We start from the raw sequence: 19,547 nt of genomic DNA, 5'->3' as shown, positions 1-19,547 counted from the left end.
TGCACCCTGACCCCGCTGCACCCCGACCCCGCTGCACCCCGACCCCGCTGCACCCCGACCCGGCTGCACCCCGACCCCGCTGCACCCCGACCCCGCTGCATCCCGACCCCGCTGCACCCTGACCCTGCTGCACCCCGACCCGGCTGCACCCTGACCCTGCTGCATCCCGACCCCGCTGCACCCCGACCCTGCTGCATCCTGACCCGGCTGCATCCCGACCCCGCTGCACCCCGACCCGGCTGCATCCCGACCCCGCTGCACCCCAACCCGGCTGCACCTCGACCCTGCTGCACCCTGACCCCGCTGCACCCTGACCCCGCTGCACCCTGACCCTGCTGCACCCCGACCCCGCTGCACCCCAACCCGGCTGCATCCCGACCCCGCTGCATCCCGACCCGGCGCTCTCGCCAGGGCCAGAAGCAGCAAACGGAACGACTCAGGGAGATGCATGACCTGCCGCAAGCCCCTGCCAAGCACCACGGGGAAGCAGCCTGGAGCAGAGGCAAACCCACCCTCCACTCGGCCGTGAGGTGGCAGGTCACCTTCGCCATGGGTGACACCCGCCTCCCTCCCCGCGGCGACAGGCAGCCGGCCACCAAAACCGTCAGGCATGTAAAGCAAGGGACGCTGCGCTGAGAAACAGGCTCTGCTCACGCCCAAAGCTGTGGGCTGGCAGCTGCCAGAGGAGCGTCCCCCAGGCCGGGTCGCCGGCGAGAAGCACCCACCTTTGGACAGGGCCAACTGGCTCCAGCCTCTCCCACTGCCCTCAGGGGGACAAGCCTTGATGTGCTGCCACCCTGCCTGACCTGGCTGCCCACCCCTCCGAGGCTGGGCTCTGAGGTAGTTCCCCAACAGCCAGGCCCAAAACCAGCAAGGAGAAGGCTGGCGGAGCGAGGTCTCGGCCCAACAGCCCCCGTGCGATGCCCTGGGGCACCTGGCAGCACCCCGTCATGGGGAGGAAAAGGAGTTTTCCAACAGTTTTCCAACACCACGGACCAAAGCTCAAGCACGAGCCCCTCCTGGGCCACCGTGCTGCCTGACCTCGCTTCCCCGGGCACCCCCGCCCCACCGTGCCGCCCGCCACAGGTGCAACGGGGACGTCTGCATGCCCACCGGCTCCGAATCGTGCCACGGACCCCCGGCTGTGGGTGCCCACGTTGGGTCTCTGCTTCCTGCGACACAGGGACCCACATGCCCGGCCCAGCTCCTCCTGGCTTGTAAGCAAACGTGGAGACTGAAGCTGGGCCAGGGGACTTGGTCCTTGTGGTTACTGGGAGCACTGGTGGCAGCCAAAGAGCTCCCAGCAACCAGGGGCTGGAGCCCCTGGAATAGTTCAGTCCTTTGCCACAGAGCAAATGGGATGGCTCCACGCTCACACCACCGTGGTGGAGAACAAACCAAGAGCCAAAATTTGGGGTCAGCAATCACGATTTTGGGTCATAAAGCACAGAAATGGCCTTTGGGCAGGAGCTGGCCCTCTGCTCAGCACGGGGAGGTGGTTTTTTCTGCAGGGACACCAGCCACGAAAGCAGGGGAGGTCTGCACACAGCTGCACGTGGCGGGCACAGCTGGACGGACCCTGCGCCGGGGAGAAGCATCTGCCAAACCTCTGTGCTGGGGCAAGATGCACCACGGCTTCTCCTTGAGGGTGGGGGCATCCCCGACTCCTGGTGAGCTCCCGAAGGAGGAGACACAGTGGGGTGGGGGTCCTGGCCGGCTGCCCTCTGCTGTGGGGCTGCAAACCCAGCCGAGCACAGGCAACACGGCCAGCAGTAGCACGCACACGGCTGGGATAGGCAGCGGGACTGTCCTCAGCGCTGCCCTTGCTCTCGCAGACCATCCACCCCGCAACCATCATCCACGCAACCACCATCCATGCAACCACCATCCACCACGCAACCACCATCCACGCAACCACCATCCACCCCTCAACCACCATCCACCCCTCAACCACCATCCGCCATGCAACCACCATTCACCCCACAACCACCATCCGCCCCACAACCACCATCCGCCCCACAACCAACGCCAGCGCACACCAAGCGCAAGGGGTCCATGCAATTATCCACCACAGCAGAGATGCTGCCAGACCGCCGCCAACCAGAACGTCCTTTCCCCAAAATGATGCTCAGGTCCCACTGGGCTCTCGAGACAAGCTACCTGCGGGCTCCAGAAAGCCAATCCCTCCTGCTCCAACCTGCGCCTTGCAGGGACACACGAGACATCCCGCTGACCACAGCAGCACCTCAGAAGGTCACCCCAAAACCCACCCCAGCCTTTCCAGCGCCCAAGGGAAGACAAGCCCATCCAGGTGACAATCTGCATCGGGAGAGGTGGGAGCACCCCTCCACGGAGTTGCACAAGCCGCACTCGCGCACAGGCGGAGCTCGCCAACGGGAGTTCATTTTCAGCCGCGGTCAGAGGTTCTTCCTCTTCCCCCTTCAGAAGACCATGGAGCTGCACGTGGGAAGGTGCTCGCTCGCTGGAGCGTCACGGCTGCGCGGCGGCTCTCTGGCACAGCTGCCCAGGCTCCCGGCCACCGACTCCGACCGCCGGCACCCGCCAGCATCGCTGGTGCCGCCGCGGGGCACGGGCAGGGCTGGGGCAGCCTAGTGACAGGCTTTCATCCCTGACACGTACGGGGACTCCTGGGGCCTGCAGTTACACTCCTGCTGCTCCGGGTAATCGATGAAGTCCGGGGCAGGCAGGCCCGAGAGGATCATCAAGGATTTGTTCCAGATGGTGAAGGTGGGACACACCGGTAGGATGAAGGAGACTTCGAACGTGTGGAGGTGGAGGGAGTTGGCCGGGTCGTAGAAGGAGAGCGCGTTGTTGTCATAATCCAGGAGGACACCGAGGCGCTTCATCTGCGGGTGGACCTCCACCAGCATCTCCTTGTTGTTGTGCCTCACCACGAAGTTGTTGTTGCAGCGGGAGAAGACCCAAGACGAGGAGTTCTTCCCGATCCACTCATTCTTGGGGGCCGACTTGTAAGCCACGCCGATGGCGTACCTGCAAGGGAGAAGCTTCGCTCAGCGACCTTCAGCGCCAGCGCGGGACGAAGCCAGCCCCGACGGCTGCTGCACCCCGCGCTTTAAAGCTCCGCCAGATCGCAGAGGCAACACGGCAACAGCTTTACGTGGCTGAAAAGCCGCTTGCAGAGGCCTGGCTGGCAGCCCCTGGGCACGCTGCCTTCATCCCCCACCCAGCACAGGGGGGCCGGGCTTTTGTAGCATCCCCCTGGGGAGCCTGGACCAGAGAAGAGCCACGAAACCTCAGCTGAGAGTCACCACGGCACAGGAGGCACCAGCCAGGGCTCCTCACGCTCCCCTGAGCCTGGTGGCTTCAGCGGATGCCAGGGTGGCCTGAGGTGGGGAGAAAGCTCTGTTTCTGCTGATGGGAGGGAGACGTGGACTCGCCCTCCCTCAAGAGAAGCAGCTCGTGGCCATGAAGGCGGCCTCTCCCGAGGCAGAGCCACACGGCAGCAGCACGGGGTGATGGAGAGCAAACGGCAAGCAAAGCATCACCCTCTGCTTTGCCCCGCTGGCCCCTCTGCCACCACGGGACAGGGATGTACGTCCCTATGAGCAGGAGGACCCGCTGCTTGGGATGGCTTCTCCTGCCAGCCTGCAACGCTGGGGTATGAATATAGGGTGAAACAGAGCGAAGCAGGCGTGGGACAGGCTCCCCCTGAGCCGCCTGCCCTCGCAGGGGTATCCCAGTGGCTCACCAGGCCTTTGTGAACCTCCCCTGTCTCCTCTGCTCAGCCACGGTCCGCCTCTGCTCAGCCTCCCAGCTCAGCCTTCGCACCCACGCCTGGCCCAGCTGGCAGGACCTCGCAGGAGAGCCCAGGGGAGGGCACTGCACGTGGCAAAAGCAGGAGATTCAAAGCTCCGTGGCACCTCTGCCCCGCCGTCGGGGTGGGATGGGAGCCCTGGCAGGCATTAGCAGGTTCAGCAGGGGAGGCGAATGAAGATAGGAGCTTCACCTTGCACCCTGACTGGATCGGACCCAAAAGCTTCTGGCAGAGAGGAGAAACTCATAAACCTCTTGAAAGCCACAGCCACCCAGATTTAACCTCCCGACCACCTCCCTGTCCACGAGCAGCTCTGCCAAAACCCTGGCCTTTAACCCTAGTGTGTCCCACAACATCTCTGGGGACGTTTGAGAGCTTCTAGGAGAGGGAGGGAAGCCGACGGCGCTGCCTACCAGGTCGAGGATCCCACCACCACCTCCCAGTAGTGGCAGCCGCTGTCAATGAAGATGTTGCCCGCCGCGCCATAGCATCCCGTCCCGCTGAACCTCTCGGGTGTGTGGCTCTTCTTCAAGGAGCTCTCGTCCTTCTCCATCTGCAGCCCGTCATTGGAGATCTTCAGCTTCTTGTGAGCCATCTTGGGGTCTAGCTTAAAAGGCTGACCTGTTCGAACAGGACACACGGATTAGGATTTATGTCTGTTACCAGCATTGTGCAGGCAGAACGTGGCAGGAAACATCTGCCCCAGGCTCTCTGTGCATCCTTCGTGAGCCAGAGGTTCCCCCGCCAGCCAAGGACATGGGATTACAGATGCCCAGCAAGATGCTGAGGTACATCCACGTGCCTTGCACACCTATTGTCACAGGCTGCTCCGTAAGCCATCGGTCCTGGGGCTGCTCCCGTGCCCCTGGTCTGGGCAGTGGCTTCCCCAGCCCCACTGGAAGGGGAAAGCAAGTCGGGGCTTCCCACGCCTGCCAGCAAACCACCCCCCCGGACCCCTCCTGGGGTCCACCAGTGAGAAGGGGGGAGCAGGGACGAGAGCAGCACCCACACCCTGGGCTTACACCCCAGCCCGGGAATCACCCACCTTCCCGGACCAAACAGCAGGGAAGGAGGTGAAACTCGGGAACGCAGAGAGAAACGAGCTCAAGAGCTGAGCTCTTGCCCCCGGGGAGGAGCCAGACGGGCGAGCGGCCGGGCTGGGCAGCACGGACCCCTGTGCGAGGGGCTGGGGACCGCCCGGGCTCTCCTTACTGCGCATTCCCCCTTCAAATGCCTCGTTCCCCACCAGAGCAACTCCCTTCGCCCTGGAAGGCTCCAACCCTCGGTGCCACGCAGCCTCGCCGCAAAACTAACCCTCACCGGCTCCCGAGTGCGGGTCTGCAGCAAACTGAATGGGGCGGCTGCAGCAAAACACCCTAAATAACTGCAAACAACTTAAACCCAGGCGCTGGCAGCGGGAGCAGTCCCCGGGCTGGCTCGGGGGACAGTGCCACGGCGCACGCCGAGCCGTGCCCTCCTGCACGATTGAGCGTGGGAAAAGGAGGCACAGGGGAGGGCTGCGCCCGGGCCAGGCAGGGATGGCCCCGGGGAGCGCTGGGGGGACGCAGCCCCGAGCAGAAGCCCTGAGCACCGTGTTTTCCCCCTCGACAGGTCCCTCCTGTGACGTTCCCCCCTCTTCCATGGGAAGGGGCTTCCCTCCTCCTACTGCGCACCCAGGAACTCCCTCCTCGCCTGGACGGCTCCGGCTCTGCTGCCCTCTGGTTTTTGATGGAATCTCACTGTAATTTCCCTGACCATGTTTAACCCTCCTCGGCTGTCCCTGGGGCAACGTGAAGCACAACCTCCCTTCTGCTTCGCGGGTGGCTGCGAAGCCCCATCCATGGCCACACAGACACTGTTCGGTCTCCCTACAGCCCCCCAGCATCGCGACCCTCTGTAAGCAAAGCCATGCTCAAGCACACAAGTGCCCTGGGACCCCACACACGGGCCCCAAAAAGCCCAGTGACACAAAGTGACCAGGAAGACGGACCTTCGCGAACCCCTACAACCCCAGCTGCCCCAGGGACCCGCAGGGATGGGTGCTAATGGGACCAGAGAGATGATGGAGCCCCGGCGCTGCGGGGGGTAGCAGGGGGCCATCCCTCGAGGCGGGGAAGGAGCTGAGGCACCCGGGCACGTACTGTTCGTCTTGAGCCTGGCGGGTTCGCTGTGCCGGCTGCCCGCCTGGTTTATGGCCTTGACGAGGAAGATGTAGCGGGTGCCGCTCTGGAGCCCGTGGACGGTGTAGTGGTTCTGCTTGATGTTGGGGACGATCATCCAGCTGTCCATGGAGTTGTAGAGACCTGCGGTACGGGAGAGGGGGGGGAAGATTTATTCACAGGGAAGGACAGAACACCAAGAGCACGCGCTGCTAATGTGGAGCTCACCGACCTGCATCCCTCAGGCTGATGCACCGGGAGTTAACAGTGCCTGAAGGGACATTTCCATAGATGATGAACCCCAGCAACTCCAAGAGCCTTTTTTATTCTCACATGAAGGCAATGCCGGGTCAGGCAAAGCCAGGGGTGGGGCCCTGGCATCTCGAGATGCCGCCACGGGAAGTGATGGGGAAAGGGTGCGGAGAAAGAGGAGCTTGGCTGGAGGCACGGGCCGGTGCCCGGGAGGAGGTGACGCCACTGGCATCCCCTCGCGTCCCCTCGCTCCTGCAGCACACCCTCCCTGCGGCTTGGGGGGCTGCAGCGGGCAGTGCCGGCAGCAGGAACGGATGTGTGTGCACCCGATCCCCCCCCTGCCCGGTGCTCAGGGCTCCGGGGTGGGAAGCAATAATCGATGCCCAAGGGATGCCGATGTGCCGGCTCCCTGGGCAGACTGCTCTGCAAAGTGGTTCAAAGAAAACGACAGCTCCTGGCGAAGGGAGCGGGATCCGGACGCTTGGAAAACATCCACGAGCCTGAACTCTTCGTGGAAAGGGAAAGGAATTAAGAGCCCCAAGATCTCGGAGGCACCAAGCCCTAACGCTGCAGCAGTTTGCGCTGCCAGAGCTGCCATGCTGAGGGTGTTGTGGTGTGTCTGATGTGGGATGACACGGCGCCCAGGGAAGGAGAAAAGCACCGTGTGGTGCCACCGACGCTGTCACTGTCACTGCTGCCGGCACGGCTGGGGTGGGAGCAGCCTGCAGAGCAGCCTCGAGCAGCCATGGGATGCTGTGGGCTCCGGGAGCAACCCCCAGTGCTGGCACCAAGGGGCCGGGGACAGCGAGTGCCCAGCACCATCCGCTGCAGCTCTGGGCTCCCAGAAAAGGGCTCTGGGGCAGCCACCCCAGCACGGGGCTGCGGCTTTACACCGAAAGAGGGATCAGGAGGAGGTGCAGCAGCAGCAGCTGGGGTTTCAGCCTCCTGTTGCCAGTGAACACGCACACGGCTGGATGGCAGAAGCCTGGAGAACGCCCCACACCTCCTTGTCGAAGGCATGTGTCAGGGTGTGTGTCATCTCCGGTGGCTGGCTCAGCCAGAGGACACGGGTAGGTTGCAGTCACTGTCAGCCTGGATTTGGGTTAAAATACACGTGCAAACAGCCTCGAGGAGCAGAGCAATGTTAGCTGAAGTGGAAAATAAAACAGATGTGCTACCGATCGCATCCTCCCGCAGAGCTGCTTTCACAGGAGCACACAGCTTCCAGACGAGCCCTGGTAAGTGCCGTCTCCCCGCAGACACGGACCAGCTTTGGATCCCTCATCGGAAAGGACACGGGGGCTGAGGACAGTCTGAGAATGACTTGGCCTCCCAAGCAGGTTTCCTTCCCAAAACAACCAACAAGGGGTTGGCCTTGAAGACTGAGGCTTCTACCCTTGCCAAAGCTTAAACCAACCCTTTTTATTGCAGCTTTCGTCAGCCATAAAAATGTCCGACTCCCGCCGAGCTCTTGGCTTTAAGGCGCGGGTGAAGGGGAGGGTTTCCGCAGGCCAGCTGTGTGCTCTTGGGCAAGGCATTTCCCTTCACGGGAGCCCCAGCCCACTGCTCCCAGCGTCTCTTCACGCCTGAGTTCAGCCAGGACTCAAACGCTCTCATCACACAGACCCGACTGTGTTATTCCAAGTGACAATATATTACCCATTTTCTCCTCCGAGATGCTAACTGATGATTTCTTTACTCCTACAAAGAGCTACCAGACGGCCACGGAAGACACCCCTGACGTGTGCCCCCCGGGCTCCCCTCCAGAGCTGCCCTTGTCATCCGTCACCCCTGCGACCCTGCAGCCTTCCCAACGCCTGTACCAAACCCACATGGCCCCAAAGGCAGGCAGCAGACGAATTCCCAAGCCCCTCAATGGGCTGGAGTCCAAGCCACGTGCCCAAAGCGGCGTACGGGGAGAGGGGGGAGCCGGACCCTTCCCCGAGGGGCCGGGGACAGCCCCAGGGTGAGGGCACAAGCTGCAGCGGGGGAAATCCTGGTTGGAGAAGGACAAACTTCTTCGAGCTGAGGGTGGGGAAGCACTGGAGCGGGGCTCTGAGAGCTGGGGACTCTCTGTCCTTGGAGACGGTCAATGCTCAAGCAAGCCCTGGGCGACCTGGCCCAGCTCCACGCCAGCCTGGCTCACGCAGAGCTGGTGCAGAGACCTTTGGGTGTCCCCCCCCGCCCAAACAACGCGGTGATGCCACTACGGCCCACGCTCCCTCCCCAGCTGGCACGCACAGGGGGGATGGAGGCTGGTGGCCTTCTCGGGATGGAGCCCAAGAGGTTGATGAGCTCTCACGGGCTTTCAGAGACGAACAAAACGCTGGAGACCACATGTTGGAGCTGGGGGAGGAGAGAGGAACCGAGCCGGGGCAACCCAGCTGCTGTAGCAGCGAGCACCCGTAACCAACCTCTGGCCCAGGGGCAATAAATCATCTTGTTTTCCAAAGCGAGGGTAGAGGCTGGGACGCAGGTGTTGTCAGCTCTGGAAGCCACAAGCAGTAACTTTCCCTGGCAGCTTCCTGCGTATGTTAAAGTGCACTGAACAGCCTTCCCGTGCCGACACCGCGCCTCCAGCGCCCGGCTCTTCCTGACCAGGAGACACGCTGACGGCGGCCCAAAGAGTCCCCTGAAGCTCTTCGTCAGCACTTCCTACAACTCCCTACAACTAAGGAAAACCAGGAATAAAACTGTCTTGCAAGAGCTGTGCTGTGGGGATGCTGTGCTCTTCCAAAGCACGACTTCGGGACGGACAAACTGGAAGCTGTATTTTTGTTCTCCCATTAAAACATCCATATTTTTTTCTTGTACAAAACAAGCAGTTTCCCTGGATTCTCTCCTATAACCCAGCCCCTAAATTAACTTCCCTCCAGCACACAAACCCCCTCTCATTTTAGGAAAAGGGCAGTGTTACAAGAAATCATAACAGGTACATATTTCTGACACCCTGTTCCTGTGTCCTCTTGTCCTATCGCTGGTTGCCTGGGAGAAGAGGCCGACTCCCACTCTGCTACAACCTCCCTTCAGGTAGTTGTAGGCTGCAATAAGGTCACCTCTGAGCCTCCTCTTCTCCAGGCTAAACACCCCCAGCTCCCTCAGCCGTTCCTCGAAGGTCAGACCCTCCAGACCCTTCACCAGCTTAGTTGCCCTCCTCTGGACTCGCTCCAACACCTCAACATCTTTCTTGAAGTGCGGGGCCCAGAACTGGACACAGGATTCAAGGTGCGGCCTCACCAGTGCCGAGTACAGAGGGACGATCACTTCCCTAGACCGGCTGGCTGCACTATTCCTAATAGAGGCCAGGAAGCCATTGGCCACCTGGGCATACTGCTGGCTCATCCTTTGTTGCAGTTTCCTCCCCCAATTCCCAGCCTTTAAACCTGCGGATTCTCCCCAAGGACCGTTCTCTTCCCACCCGGCCCACGGCCCCGAAGGGAGCCGCGCTCCGTCACTTACTGATGAAGTTGGCCTGGCCGGTGAAGATGGTGTACTGCAGCTCGTAGGAGCTGACGCTGAACTCGTCCTCCGAGCTCCAGTGGACGGTGATGGTGTCGTGGGAGGCCGTGCAGAGCTCCTCACGCACGGATGGCGGGTTCGGCGCTGCGGGGGGCACAGGGAACATGTTTCTGTGAGTTTGGGCTTTCTTTTCTTAACGTACCCGGGGCTTTTTGGCTCCCTTAAGGCGGGGAGAGGGGCTTGCGCAGGGAGCAGAACCTCTGGACACGAACAACTGTCCCATTTTATCTGTCACTGTGTTTCCCACTTAACTAAACTTTTTAGTGCAATAACAAAGCATCCAGGGGCTGGTGGGTTTGCAGGCGTGCCAGGACAAGGGGGCTTCGCTGCCGCCTCCCTCAGCTCTGACACCCCCACCCCGAAACAAGCCGAGAAGCCACTTCAAAATCCAGCTATTTCTCAGCACGTGTTCTGGAATAAGTATTTTGTCCCATAACTGTTCCAGACACGTTCATTGCTAATTTTCACAGCAAGTTGATCTGCTTCACAATGAAGAGAATCAGATTGGGGTGAGTGAGGATGTCCTTGCCTCTCCAGAGCTGTCACCCCTGGCCCTGGTTTGCCAGCACGTGGCACGGCTGTGGCAGGGCTGCTCCCGGTCACCCTGGACGAGGGCAGAGCGGTGTTTAGCCTGTGCTATGGGCACCAAGGTCTCTGCCCGCAGGAGGTTGGAATTTAGCACTGAGACCCACAAAAAGGGCAGCAAAAGGGAAATGCTAAAGCATGCAGGGCATTAGAAGTACAATAATTGGTTAATTCACCGTCCCCTCCCTGTAATCCTCCCTCTCGGCTCCTCACGGGCATCAGCCTCCTCCCTGGGCTGTGGAGACCATAATTTTTGACCTGCTCTCCAAACTTTTCCACCTGCCCTCCCGGAGAGGTGGAGGGCAAACAGGAGGACAGGGACACATCACTGTCCTGGTGACAGCACGGCCTCTGCTCTGCTGCAGCCGACCGGGCACTTTTTACCGGAGAGAATGAGTGGTGACATGGTTTGCTTTAAAATACGCCTGGCAGACCTCGGTGGGGTGAAGGGGGGCTGCGGGGAGGACGCGGGGTGCAGGGGGGCTGTGGGGAGGACGCGGGGTGCAGGGGGGCCGCGGGGAGGATGCAGGGCGCAGGCAGCAGGGATCACGCCTGTGCACTCACCGGTTAGATAATCCAGCCCCTCCAGCAGCTTCTTCTCTCTGGAAAAATCTAGCGCAAAGTTTTCAAAGGCATCATTAAAATTGATATCTGGTATCAGAACTTGAGAGGATGCAGTTGCCATGGCGACCCTGGGAGAAAAGAAGAGCCCGTCAATGCACGTCAGGGCGCACGTCGCTCCCAACACCCAGCAGCGGCAAGACGGGGGACCGAAAGGGTGCAAGCAGCGGTTATGTTACACGCTGTTGGAAAACCGCCTTGTACCCACCAACCCCTGCCCCTGCCCCAGGAGGGTGGCCCAGCCTGGGGACAGGTCCCCCAGAGAGGTGGGGGGCTCCATCCTTGGGGGATCCCATCCCCGACTGCCCCGAGCTCCCTTCGGGTTGGCATTCCCACCCCTTTTTCCCCCAGGGAAGGGTGTTTGCTCCCAAGGAGATGTTCAGTTCCATCAGGACCCGCCATGCAACTCCTGTCCTGCAAGGGATGGGGACCAGTGGCAGCCCCGAGCCCAGCACGCTGGGGGGTCTCTGGGCAGGGACCTGCGACCAGGGGACAACTCCAGTGGTGTCCCGAGCCCCACGTGCCAGCCCACCTCTCGGCCACGTTCCTGGCTGTCTGCAGGAACCGCGCGTGGTCGTTCTCCTTCAGGATGTGCTCCGCCTGGTTGATGAGGACCGTGGAGCGCTCGAGGCACTGCCGGCAGTTGGCGACCTGCTGGGCCAGCTTCCGCAGCTTCATCACCTGCGGGACAAGTGGAGGGGAGCAAAGGCGCTCAGAAGCCAGCATGGAGCTGGGAAAGCGCTGAGGAAACCCCATCCTAAGCCAGGGGCTGCTCAGGGGAAGCGAGGAGCGGTGAAACAGCACGGAAACATCCCCAGAGGCTCTGGGGAGGGAGAGCGGCGACGCACAGAATCACAGAATCAATCAGGTTGGAAGAGACCTCTGGGATCATCGAGTCCAACCATTGCCCTGACAAAACACTTTCAGTGTTAAACTCTGCTTGAGGGTGGGAAAGCCCCAGGGAAAAGCCCCTGTGCTGCACTACGGGTCCCACATGTGACCAAAGGACGCATCCTTGTGTCCTCTCTCCGCTCCCCCCGTGCAGACGCGATGCTGTCCCCTCTGTGCCGGCTCTCGGTCCGTTTGGCCGGGAGAGGAGCGCTCCTGCAAAGCAACCCAGCGCAGGGCAAGGAAACCCCAGGCTGGCTCAGCCCCAGCAGAGCTGCTGGAAAACATCATATTTGCAGCCACAAATCGTTTTGCAATTAAAGGTGAGGTGCTGCAGTGAGACGGGACAGGAGTTACCCACAACACAGGGAAGCAGGAGCTGAAAAACCAGCCCAGGCACTGGTTTGCACCCAAAAATAGGGCACGTGGCTTGGCCGGGCTCTGCTCCATCCACACAAGCGTCCTGCGAGCCCTGCACGGCCCGTGCCCGGGGCCGGGGCTCAGGGCTCTGCCGCGTCCAGTGGAAACTCAGACCTGGCCCGGCCACCGCGCGAGAGGGGACGTGAAGTGACCCCAGGGAAAGGCACCTCTGACACTTGGGTCCGTTCTCTGCAAAGCTCTGGGGGACATATTTTCTGGTGGCTTAAGAAAGCACTGAACAAGCCGTTGAGGAATAAACACAGAGAACAGCTCTAACGGCACCTCGTCTCTCCTCTGCAAAGCGTCGCTTCTGCTGGTGGCTCTGGGCACTGCTCGGGGCCTCTCTCCTCCACCCAGCTGCCAGCTTGTGGGGAAATAATATCTTGGAGCCTTCCAGCTCCCTGCCAAGCACGGCTGAAACTGGACAACACGGTCAAAAGACGTTAGTGGAGAGGGTGGGAAGCGAGAGGCAGACAGACAGATGGACCAGCAGAAGGCACCGTTACATAAAATATGTTCCCCGAAGGGGCTGGGATAAAGGCACGTGTTCCAGAGCTTCCACTCCTGCGGGTGGGCTCCCTGCGTACGCCAAACCTCTGCCTGCAAAACCCCCGTGCCCGGGGCGATGCTGGTCCCCGGCTGAGCTACCAGCGCTGCGAGGGACGCGGAGCTGGGCCCGAACACACGTTCAGCTCCACGGGAGAGGCGAAGGGCTCGTGCCCGCGCGCTGTGAGCGCCCACGGGCACCGCTCGGAGCTGCAGCCGGTCCCTCCCCGCCGCACGGAAACCACCGGGACCAGCCAGGACACCTGGAACCGCTGGAGGAAGGGTCCAAAGGCCCCCTCAAAGGGAAGGGTGAGAAGCCAGCTCCCTACAGCCACGCTGCCGTGCAGGGCATGCAGCCTCTCCTCATCCGCAGCGCAGGCTCGATGGCCCCTCCACATTAATTCTGCATTATTATATCAGCATCGCAGCGCTAGAAAAGCCCCGAGGAAGCTGTCTGGACTGATCCAAGCAACGGCATCCATCTGTCACACTCCTCACCGCGCCTTCCCTCCTCCGCCGTGTCAAGCACACGCCTCGTCCTCGGCAGAAGAGCCCTGGGGCAGCAGCAGCGAGGGACACCGGGACTCGCACACCCACAACTCTGCGTGTCCCGATGGCTGCCCAAAGCAATTGCTCCACGGGCAAGGCAACGCACGCCACTGGCAGCCCCTCCGTGTGTGGCTGGGACATCCTGGTCTGCCGAGCTGCTGGGCTGTACCCCGAGAGGAAGGACAGACCCTGCAGCGGCCACCCCCCGGGTGCAGGAGGGGACCCTCGAACCCCGGACGCGCGAGCCAGCCCTCCTTACCTTCGTCTCCTTGATCTTGACAGCGATGACCTGCTTGCGCTGGCGGATGATCTCCATGAGCTCATCACACTCCTCCATCAGCTTGGCCTCGTGCATGGCTGTGTTCACCTGGCCGGGAACAGCAAAAGCACACGCCGTTAGGGGTGGGGGGCTGACGATGACACAATCAGACTGGACAGAGCTTCCCAAAAGTCACCCTCAGGTCTCATCAGCTATTGCAAACCACCCTGGACATGATCTGGCCTCTACCAGATCAGGTCTGGTCTTCTTGTGGCCTCTGCCACGTGGACGGTTGGCCAATTAATAATTTTCCTGCTTAGCATCTACCAAAACATGACCATGGGGAGATCTCAGATGCTCTCCCTCTGCTGCTGACCAGCAAGACACCCACCAGCCAGGCAGGGCACTGCCAGCAGTCTGCGTGGCTCTCAACGTGCTTTTGGGGAAAGCAGTAAGGAGACACTCTTGGTCACGGAGGGACGGATGCTGCAAACCGGGGAGACCTGGCTCCTCCATTCGGGTTGGACTCTTGAGTGACCAGTTCTGAAGCTTTGCTCTGGAAGATGCTGCTCAAGATGGCCTGCTCACCCTTGGAGAAGGGGCCAGCAAACCCTCATCACCCCAGGCTACAGACCCATGGTCCCTGGCTGAGACAAGGGTGGGGGGCAGCGAGAGAAGTCAGCAGGACACGACGGCAGACTTGTCCCATAAGACTTCAAAGAAGAGCAGAGAAGCCCAAGCAGGAGATGCACTGATGATTTCCTTCTTCATAGACCTCCCAAGGCCACTGGTCCTTCTGCACGGACATCACTGCTATGGGCGCAGGAGCTATCGGTGCCAGGCTCTGCCATGCTGGTGCCAGGCAGGACGCTGGTGACCCCAGGGTGCAGGAGCCCTCCCGAAGTGGTCAGGAGCTGAGGCACTGGAGGATTTGTCCGGATTGCAGCTCCCCCAGGTAAAGCCGAGCTGGTGCTGCCGGCGGTAGGGCAGAGCCTTCGGAGAGATGGGGTGATGAGGGTGCAGGTAGCGGGGGGTCAGCAGGCTGGGGACATGGGGGGGTGCCACCCTGCCCCTCGAACAAGCCGAGGTGAGCATGGCATCAGCCCCAGGAGGCAGGAGGGAACAGGGGCTTGTTTCTACAGAAAAGGCTGCATGGGTCCTGCTTAATTTCAGCTAATGGAGCCCCTTTTCAGGCTTCAAACACCCAGGGAAGACCAGCATCCTTGGGGGGACGGACAGGAACAGGGGGTACCCTTCAGAGGAGGGGAACTGAGCCCTATTGCTTCGATTAAACGGCACTGAAGGACACAAACAGGCTTTCTTCATCTTGTGGTCTCAACACAGCGTGAAACAGTGGAGCAGTCTGAAGGCAACCCAGAGCTAAACCCATTCGATACAGGATCTTTTTTTAAAGCTGGCCAGCAGGTTATGTAACGCTGGAGTGGGAGACAGGCGATGGTCTGCAGAGATAACACCGCCGAGAAAAACAGCGGGTCATCTCCTGAAGGTGCTGGGAGGCGGCGGAGGGGGACGTCAGCGCCCAGGCGAGGAGCCTGCAGCGGCGACCGCGCGGCCCCGCAGCCCCGGCATGAGCGCAGGCAGGGATGTGCATCACCCGCATCGCCCAGGAGCACAGAACCAGGGCTGTCTGCGAGGGTTTGCAGCCCCGGCACTTGCTGCTGCCAGGAGGAGGGAGCCCTGGGTGCCAGGACTGCAAAAACAACAGCAGGAGGAGAAGGGGGGGAGTCCTTTAGCAAGTACCACGCTTCCCCTCCAGAAATCCTGGGCTCCTGGTTAAATTAACCCTAATTCTGAAAACCTGCCCAGGGCAAGAGACCTGCAGCCCAGCCAGCATTCACGTGCCGGGAGACCGAAGGCAGATGAAGCTGCAGAGCCCGCTGCAGCCCCTTCCCCAGCCGCCTCCTTTCCCACCAGGAGCGTTATTGAGGCAGGGTCCCAGCCCGGAGGGGTGGGTTCAGACCAACCCGGCTCCGGCACAGTTTGACACTGGCCAAACCACGTCTTATTCGCATGAACTAGTTCCCAGGTAAATGCTGCATTTGAGGGTGAAGACTCAGCGGGTGCTACGATTGTAGGAAAGCTGGGAGAGGGGGAGAGCTTTTAGATATAAGAAGGGGGGAAAAATACTTCACCCTTCTCAGTGTGTGTGGGGGAATGTGCTAGGGACCACACAGCCCTACAATAAAAAGCAAATGGCAAAACCCAAACCTGGCCAGAGCTCGTGCTGGAGCTCGTGGAGGGAGGAGGACCGAGGCGTGATTCACGCACAGCCAAACCTCCTCCTCCACACCAGGCAGCCAGAGCCCAGGACCCACCCCACAGCGCTGTCACCCCCAAAACCAGCAACAGGCTTTTGGCCACGCAGCCAGGCAGCCGTGCTGCAGGGGACACGAGCCGGCGTGTGCCTAGGTCAGCCCTGCGGCTGCGTGGCATGGGGGGCCACCGCCACACCGCGCATCTCCTGGTGCCCTCCCTGGTGGGGACGTGGGCTTGGCACCACCTCCGCTACCCCGTCGTGTTTGCTCAGGCACTGGCAAACCCCCGGCTCCCTGCCAGTGATCCCTGCGGCAGCCTGGTTGTGTATCCTCTGGAAAGGTGCTGCTTCAAGGAACCGCTGCTTAATTCAGCGACCAAAAAAAATCAATAGCCCATTAAGAAGAAACTCATTGCAACAGCCTCTCTCCATGTATCACTTCAGTAAACAAAGCTGCAAACTAATTTGCTATTAATTGGGATGTGCACTCCGAAACAACAGCGAGGCATGAAGTGCCTTCCTCCTCCCGCCGGCTCTCTGCAGGGACGCATCGCCGTGACCCGGCTGCGGGGCCGCGGGCAAGCGCAGCGGCACTGCTGGCACGGGCTCCCTCCCCACGCCAACAAAGGGTGATTGCGCACCGGGAACAGAGGGCTTTACAGCTCCAGTGGTCAGAACAGCAAGGTCAGCCCAGTCCCTTTCTCCTGCAGCGCTAAAGGTGACCTCGTCCCCTCCTCTGTAATCCCCTGCACAAAGCCCTTTCCGCTCGCTGCTGGCTTAAGCCTGAACGCGGCTGTTCTGCTACAGAATCCAGCGCTCAGAGATTGTGATCGCAGTCCCCGACAGCAGGGAGGGTGCAGGGAGGTGAAGTGCACACGTTTGGGAGGAGGAGGGGAAGCGAGGGAGATGACGAGCTGCTGCAGCCTGGGAGAAAGGCTGGAGCCAGCCGTGCCCTGCCAGGGGAGGCTGCTGTGATGCGAGGAGGCAGCTATGGGAGGGGTAACCCTGCTTCCCCTCCCCGAGAGCTGAGCTGTGTTTGCACACCCGGGGTCACCCAGGCTGCAGCCAAAGGCACCCACCGTGCCCCGCGCACAGCGCAGCCGGCAGGTCCTCCCTTCCTGAGCCAGCCCAGCAGCCCGTGTCTCTTCCCAGTGGCTCCCAGTCACGCCACCCTCTCCTTCAGACCCCACAGACCCCCAGGAACTGTCCCTGTGTCCTCCATCATTTGGGACTAAACAATCCCACCTCCCACCAGCCCCTTGGCACCAGCGATGCTTCCCACCGCCCGCTCACCTCTGCTCCAGGGCAGCCCCCGGGGAACTGACACAGGAGCAGTCCCACGCACCCGGCACTCGAGCTGGGAGCTCCCCAGTGCCCCATCCCCATCAACCCCCCGCTCCCGCGATTGCTCTCACCAACCTCCACTTGCTGGCAGATCTGTATCAGCTTGGCCATCTGGTTTTCCAGTTCGCTGTTGCGTTTAACCAGGTTGGTGAGATTCGTCTCCAGGGTTTGCTGCGAGTCCAGAAATGGGAGAGGAGAAAGAGAAAAAGCAGAGAGATTAGCCAAGCCGGCGCGCTGTCCCCAGTCCCCATTAGCAACCGTGACCATTCACCTCCAACACGCTGCCTGAGGGAGCGACAGCTTGAACAACTCTGGGCAAAGCCTCTTGGGTCTCCTGGAAGCTCCTGCCCACACTGGTGGGGTGTGTGAGCACTCAGGCCAAGGCAGGGGGCCGCCGAGCTCGGCACCGCGGTGGCCCTGGGAAGGTTACTAGCCAGAGGTGACAGCGCGGTGTCTGCCCTGGGCTGCTCCTTTGGATGCGGCTGGAGAAGCCGGGTGGGTTGTGTTCCTGCAGCAAAGCTGAGTTTCTCCTGCGCTCCCTGGAAAACCTTACAGGCAGCCAGGAGAACACCAGGAGCATCCGAGGCCCTCAGAACTCTTCTTGAACCCCTCGCTGCTGCTGAACCCTCCGACAAGGTGGGAGAGACCGGACGCGCCGTTCCCCGCGGTTCTGCCACGCAAGAAGCCAGCGTGGCCATTTTCTTCCTTGGTTTTGTTCTGCACATGGTCAGGAAGCCAACCAAGCGCCTGCTGAACCATCACAGGGACTCCTCTCCTCTGCAAACCGTCTCTGCCGGAGCCACGCTGGCAGCTCCGGCCCGAGCCACGGGGACTGTGCGGGCAGCGGGGCGAACCCCTCATCCCACCGCTGCCGACACCGGCCGAGCTCAGCCAAGCCCTCCCACCACGTCCCACCTTTCATGAGAGCACGACGAGCTGCTCTGCTTCAACCCCCAGCCAGAAGCCTGCCCTGAACAAACCGCTGCTGTTCTCCACCCCTGCTCTCCCCTCCGCATCCTCCTTCGGTGCCGGAGATAAAACGCCCCAGGGAAGGTCGTGGCCCCCGCCCCAAGCTCCCAGTCCCCCGGCCCCGCTGCCCCTCGCCCATGGGAGTGGGTCGCAGCCCGAGGGCACAGGGGTCCCCAGCAGCACAGAGGAGGAGCCCACTTGGAAAGACTGCGATACCTGTGGCCACACAGTGGACTTGCACTTTTTTGGCCATCAATAATTGAAGTGACACCGCATTTCCATTAAAATACACGGTTCCACTAAGGGGAAATGTTTTATAACAAAGTGCTCGCTACCTGTTGCAATGCTTGTCGGGAAAATGATATCCTATTAATATTTTAAACTCCAGGGCTGGAAGAGGGTCCCTGCGGTGTTTTATTCATCCTCGGCTAGAAACTGCGGTCCGAGGCTTTCACCAAGGCTCACAAACACGGCCCTTCCCCGCGCGCACAGCTAACACGGGGGCCAGCTAGCCAAGGGGACGTGAATCACGGCCACGAGGCACAGGCAAAGCATTCATTCCTGAAAAACCACCGGCTCCTGAAACACTCAGAGCTCATGTGCAACCCTGCGAATCGCCAGCCAACTGCGGGTGAGGCAGAGCACAGAAACGGGCTTGAAAAATGCCATAAAACCCCGGGTGCCTTCACTAAATGGGGAGCGCCTCGCATAGCAACGCTGGGTCGATAATGAAAAAGCCAGCTGCTAACAGCTCCTGCCACCCTCTCTCCTTATAGCTCAATATTATTAAACACAATTTGACTAAAGCATCGAACATTTAACTTGCTAATTATCTTCCTCATCCCCAACCCGGCTGTGCCGAAGTCGCAGCTTTGGAATTGCAGCCGATGTGCTTTAATGTCGCAGGGCTGTGGAGGGAGGGCAGGGGGAGGAGGTGGGCTCGGCGTACGCTCTTTGAAGCACCCCGAGTGTTCCAGGGGACAGCATCCCCCTCCCCACCCACAAACACGCACCAAACCTGCCCCGCACTCGTCCCTTCGCTAAGCGCACGCCGATCCCACAGCGATGCCGAGGCATCCGCGGGGTTTATTCATGGTAATGACGGCTCCAGCAGCAGGCACCCTCGCCCGCCGCTCTGGGTCTGCAGGGCTTCCTCCGACTGCCGCAACCCCTCGAGCAGCGTGGGGAAACGCCGATGGAACCGTTTCCTTCTGCCTGATTCGCTGAAACAAATAAAATATACTAGAAGCTTTGATTACACCAGCTGGTTGTTTTGTAGGTGTATCTAAATAGCAGTGATTATAGAGGTTGTTTTTTAATTGCATTATAATATGCTCATAATTTCCTCAAACATTCACCTTCTGG

General features: G+C 60.8%; 1 protein-coding gene across 1 annotated transcript in view; it reads right to left on the bottom strand.

Moving 5' to 3' along the window:
• Positions 1-352: 352 nt before the first annotated feature.
• Positions 353-19,547, bottom strand: part of MID2 (midline 2) — a 60,518-nt gene continuing 41,323 nt past the window's right edge. Inside the window, exons 3-10 of the mRNA XM_068419843.1 lie at positions 17,289-17,384; positions 13,595-13,702; positions 11,465-11,613; positions 10,876-11,003; positions 9,667-9,810; positions 5,938-6,099; positions 4,210-4,417; positions 353-3,012 (exon numbers count right to left, since the gene is read on the bottom strand). Coding sequence (XP_068275944.1) covers positions 2,610-3,012; positions 4,210-4,417; positions 5,938-6,099; positions 9,667-9,810; positions 10,876-11,003; positions 11,465-11,613; positions 13,595-13,702; positions 17,289-17,384 — 1,398 coding nt within the window. The 3' untranslated portion in view covers positions 353-2,609. The remainder of the gene's footprint in view (positions 3,013-4,209; positions 4,418-5,937; positions 6,100-9,666; positions 9,811-10,875; positions 11,004-11,464; positions 11,614-13,594; positions 13,703-17,288; positions 17,385-19,547) is intronic.

This window comes from Nyctibius grandis, chromosome 29 (genome assembly GCF_013368605.1).
Source record: "Nyctibius grandis isolate bNycGra1 chromosome 29, bNycGra1.pri, whole genome shotgun sequence".
Lineage (NCBI taxonomy): Eukaryota > Metazoa > Chordata > Aves > Nyctibiiformes > Nyctibiidae > Nyctibius > Nyctibius grandis.
The sequence above is the reverse complement of the archived record's forward strand: the minus strand, read 5'-3'. Positions and strand labels throughout refer to the sequence as shown.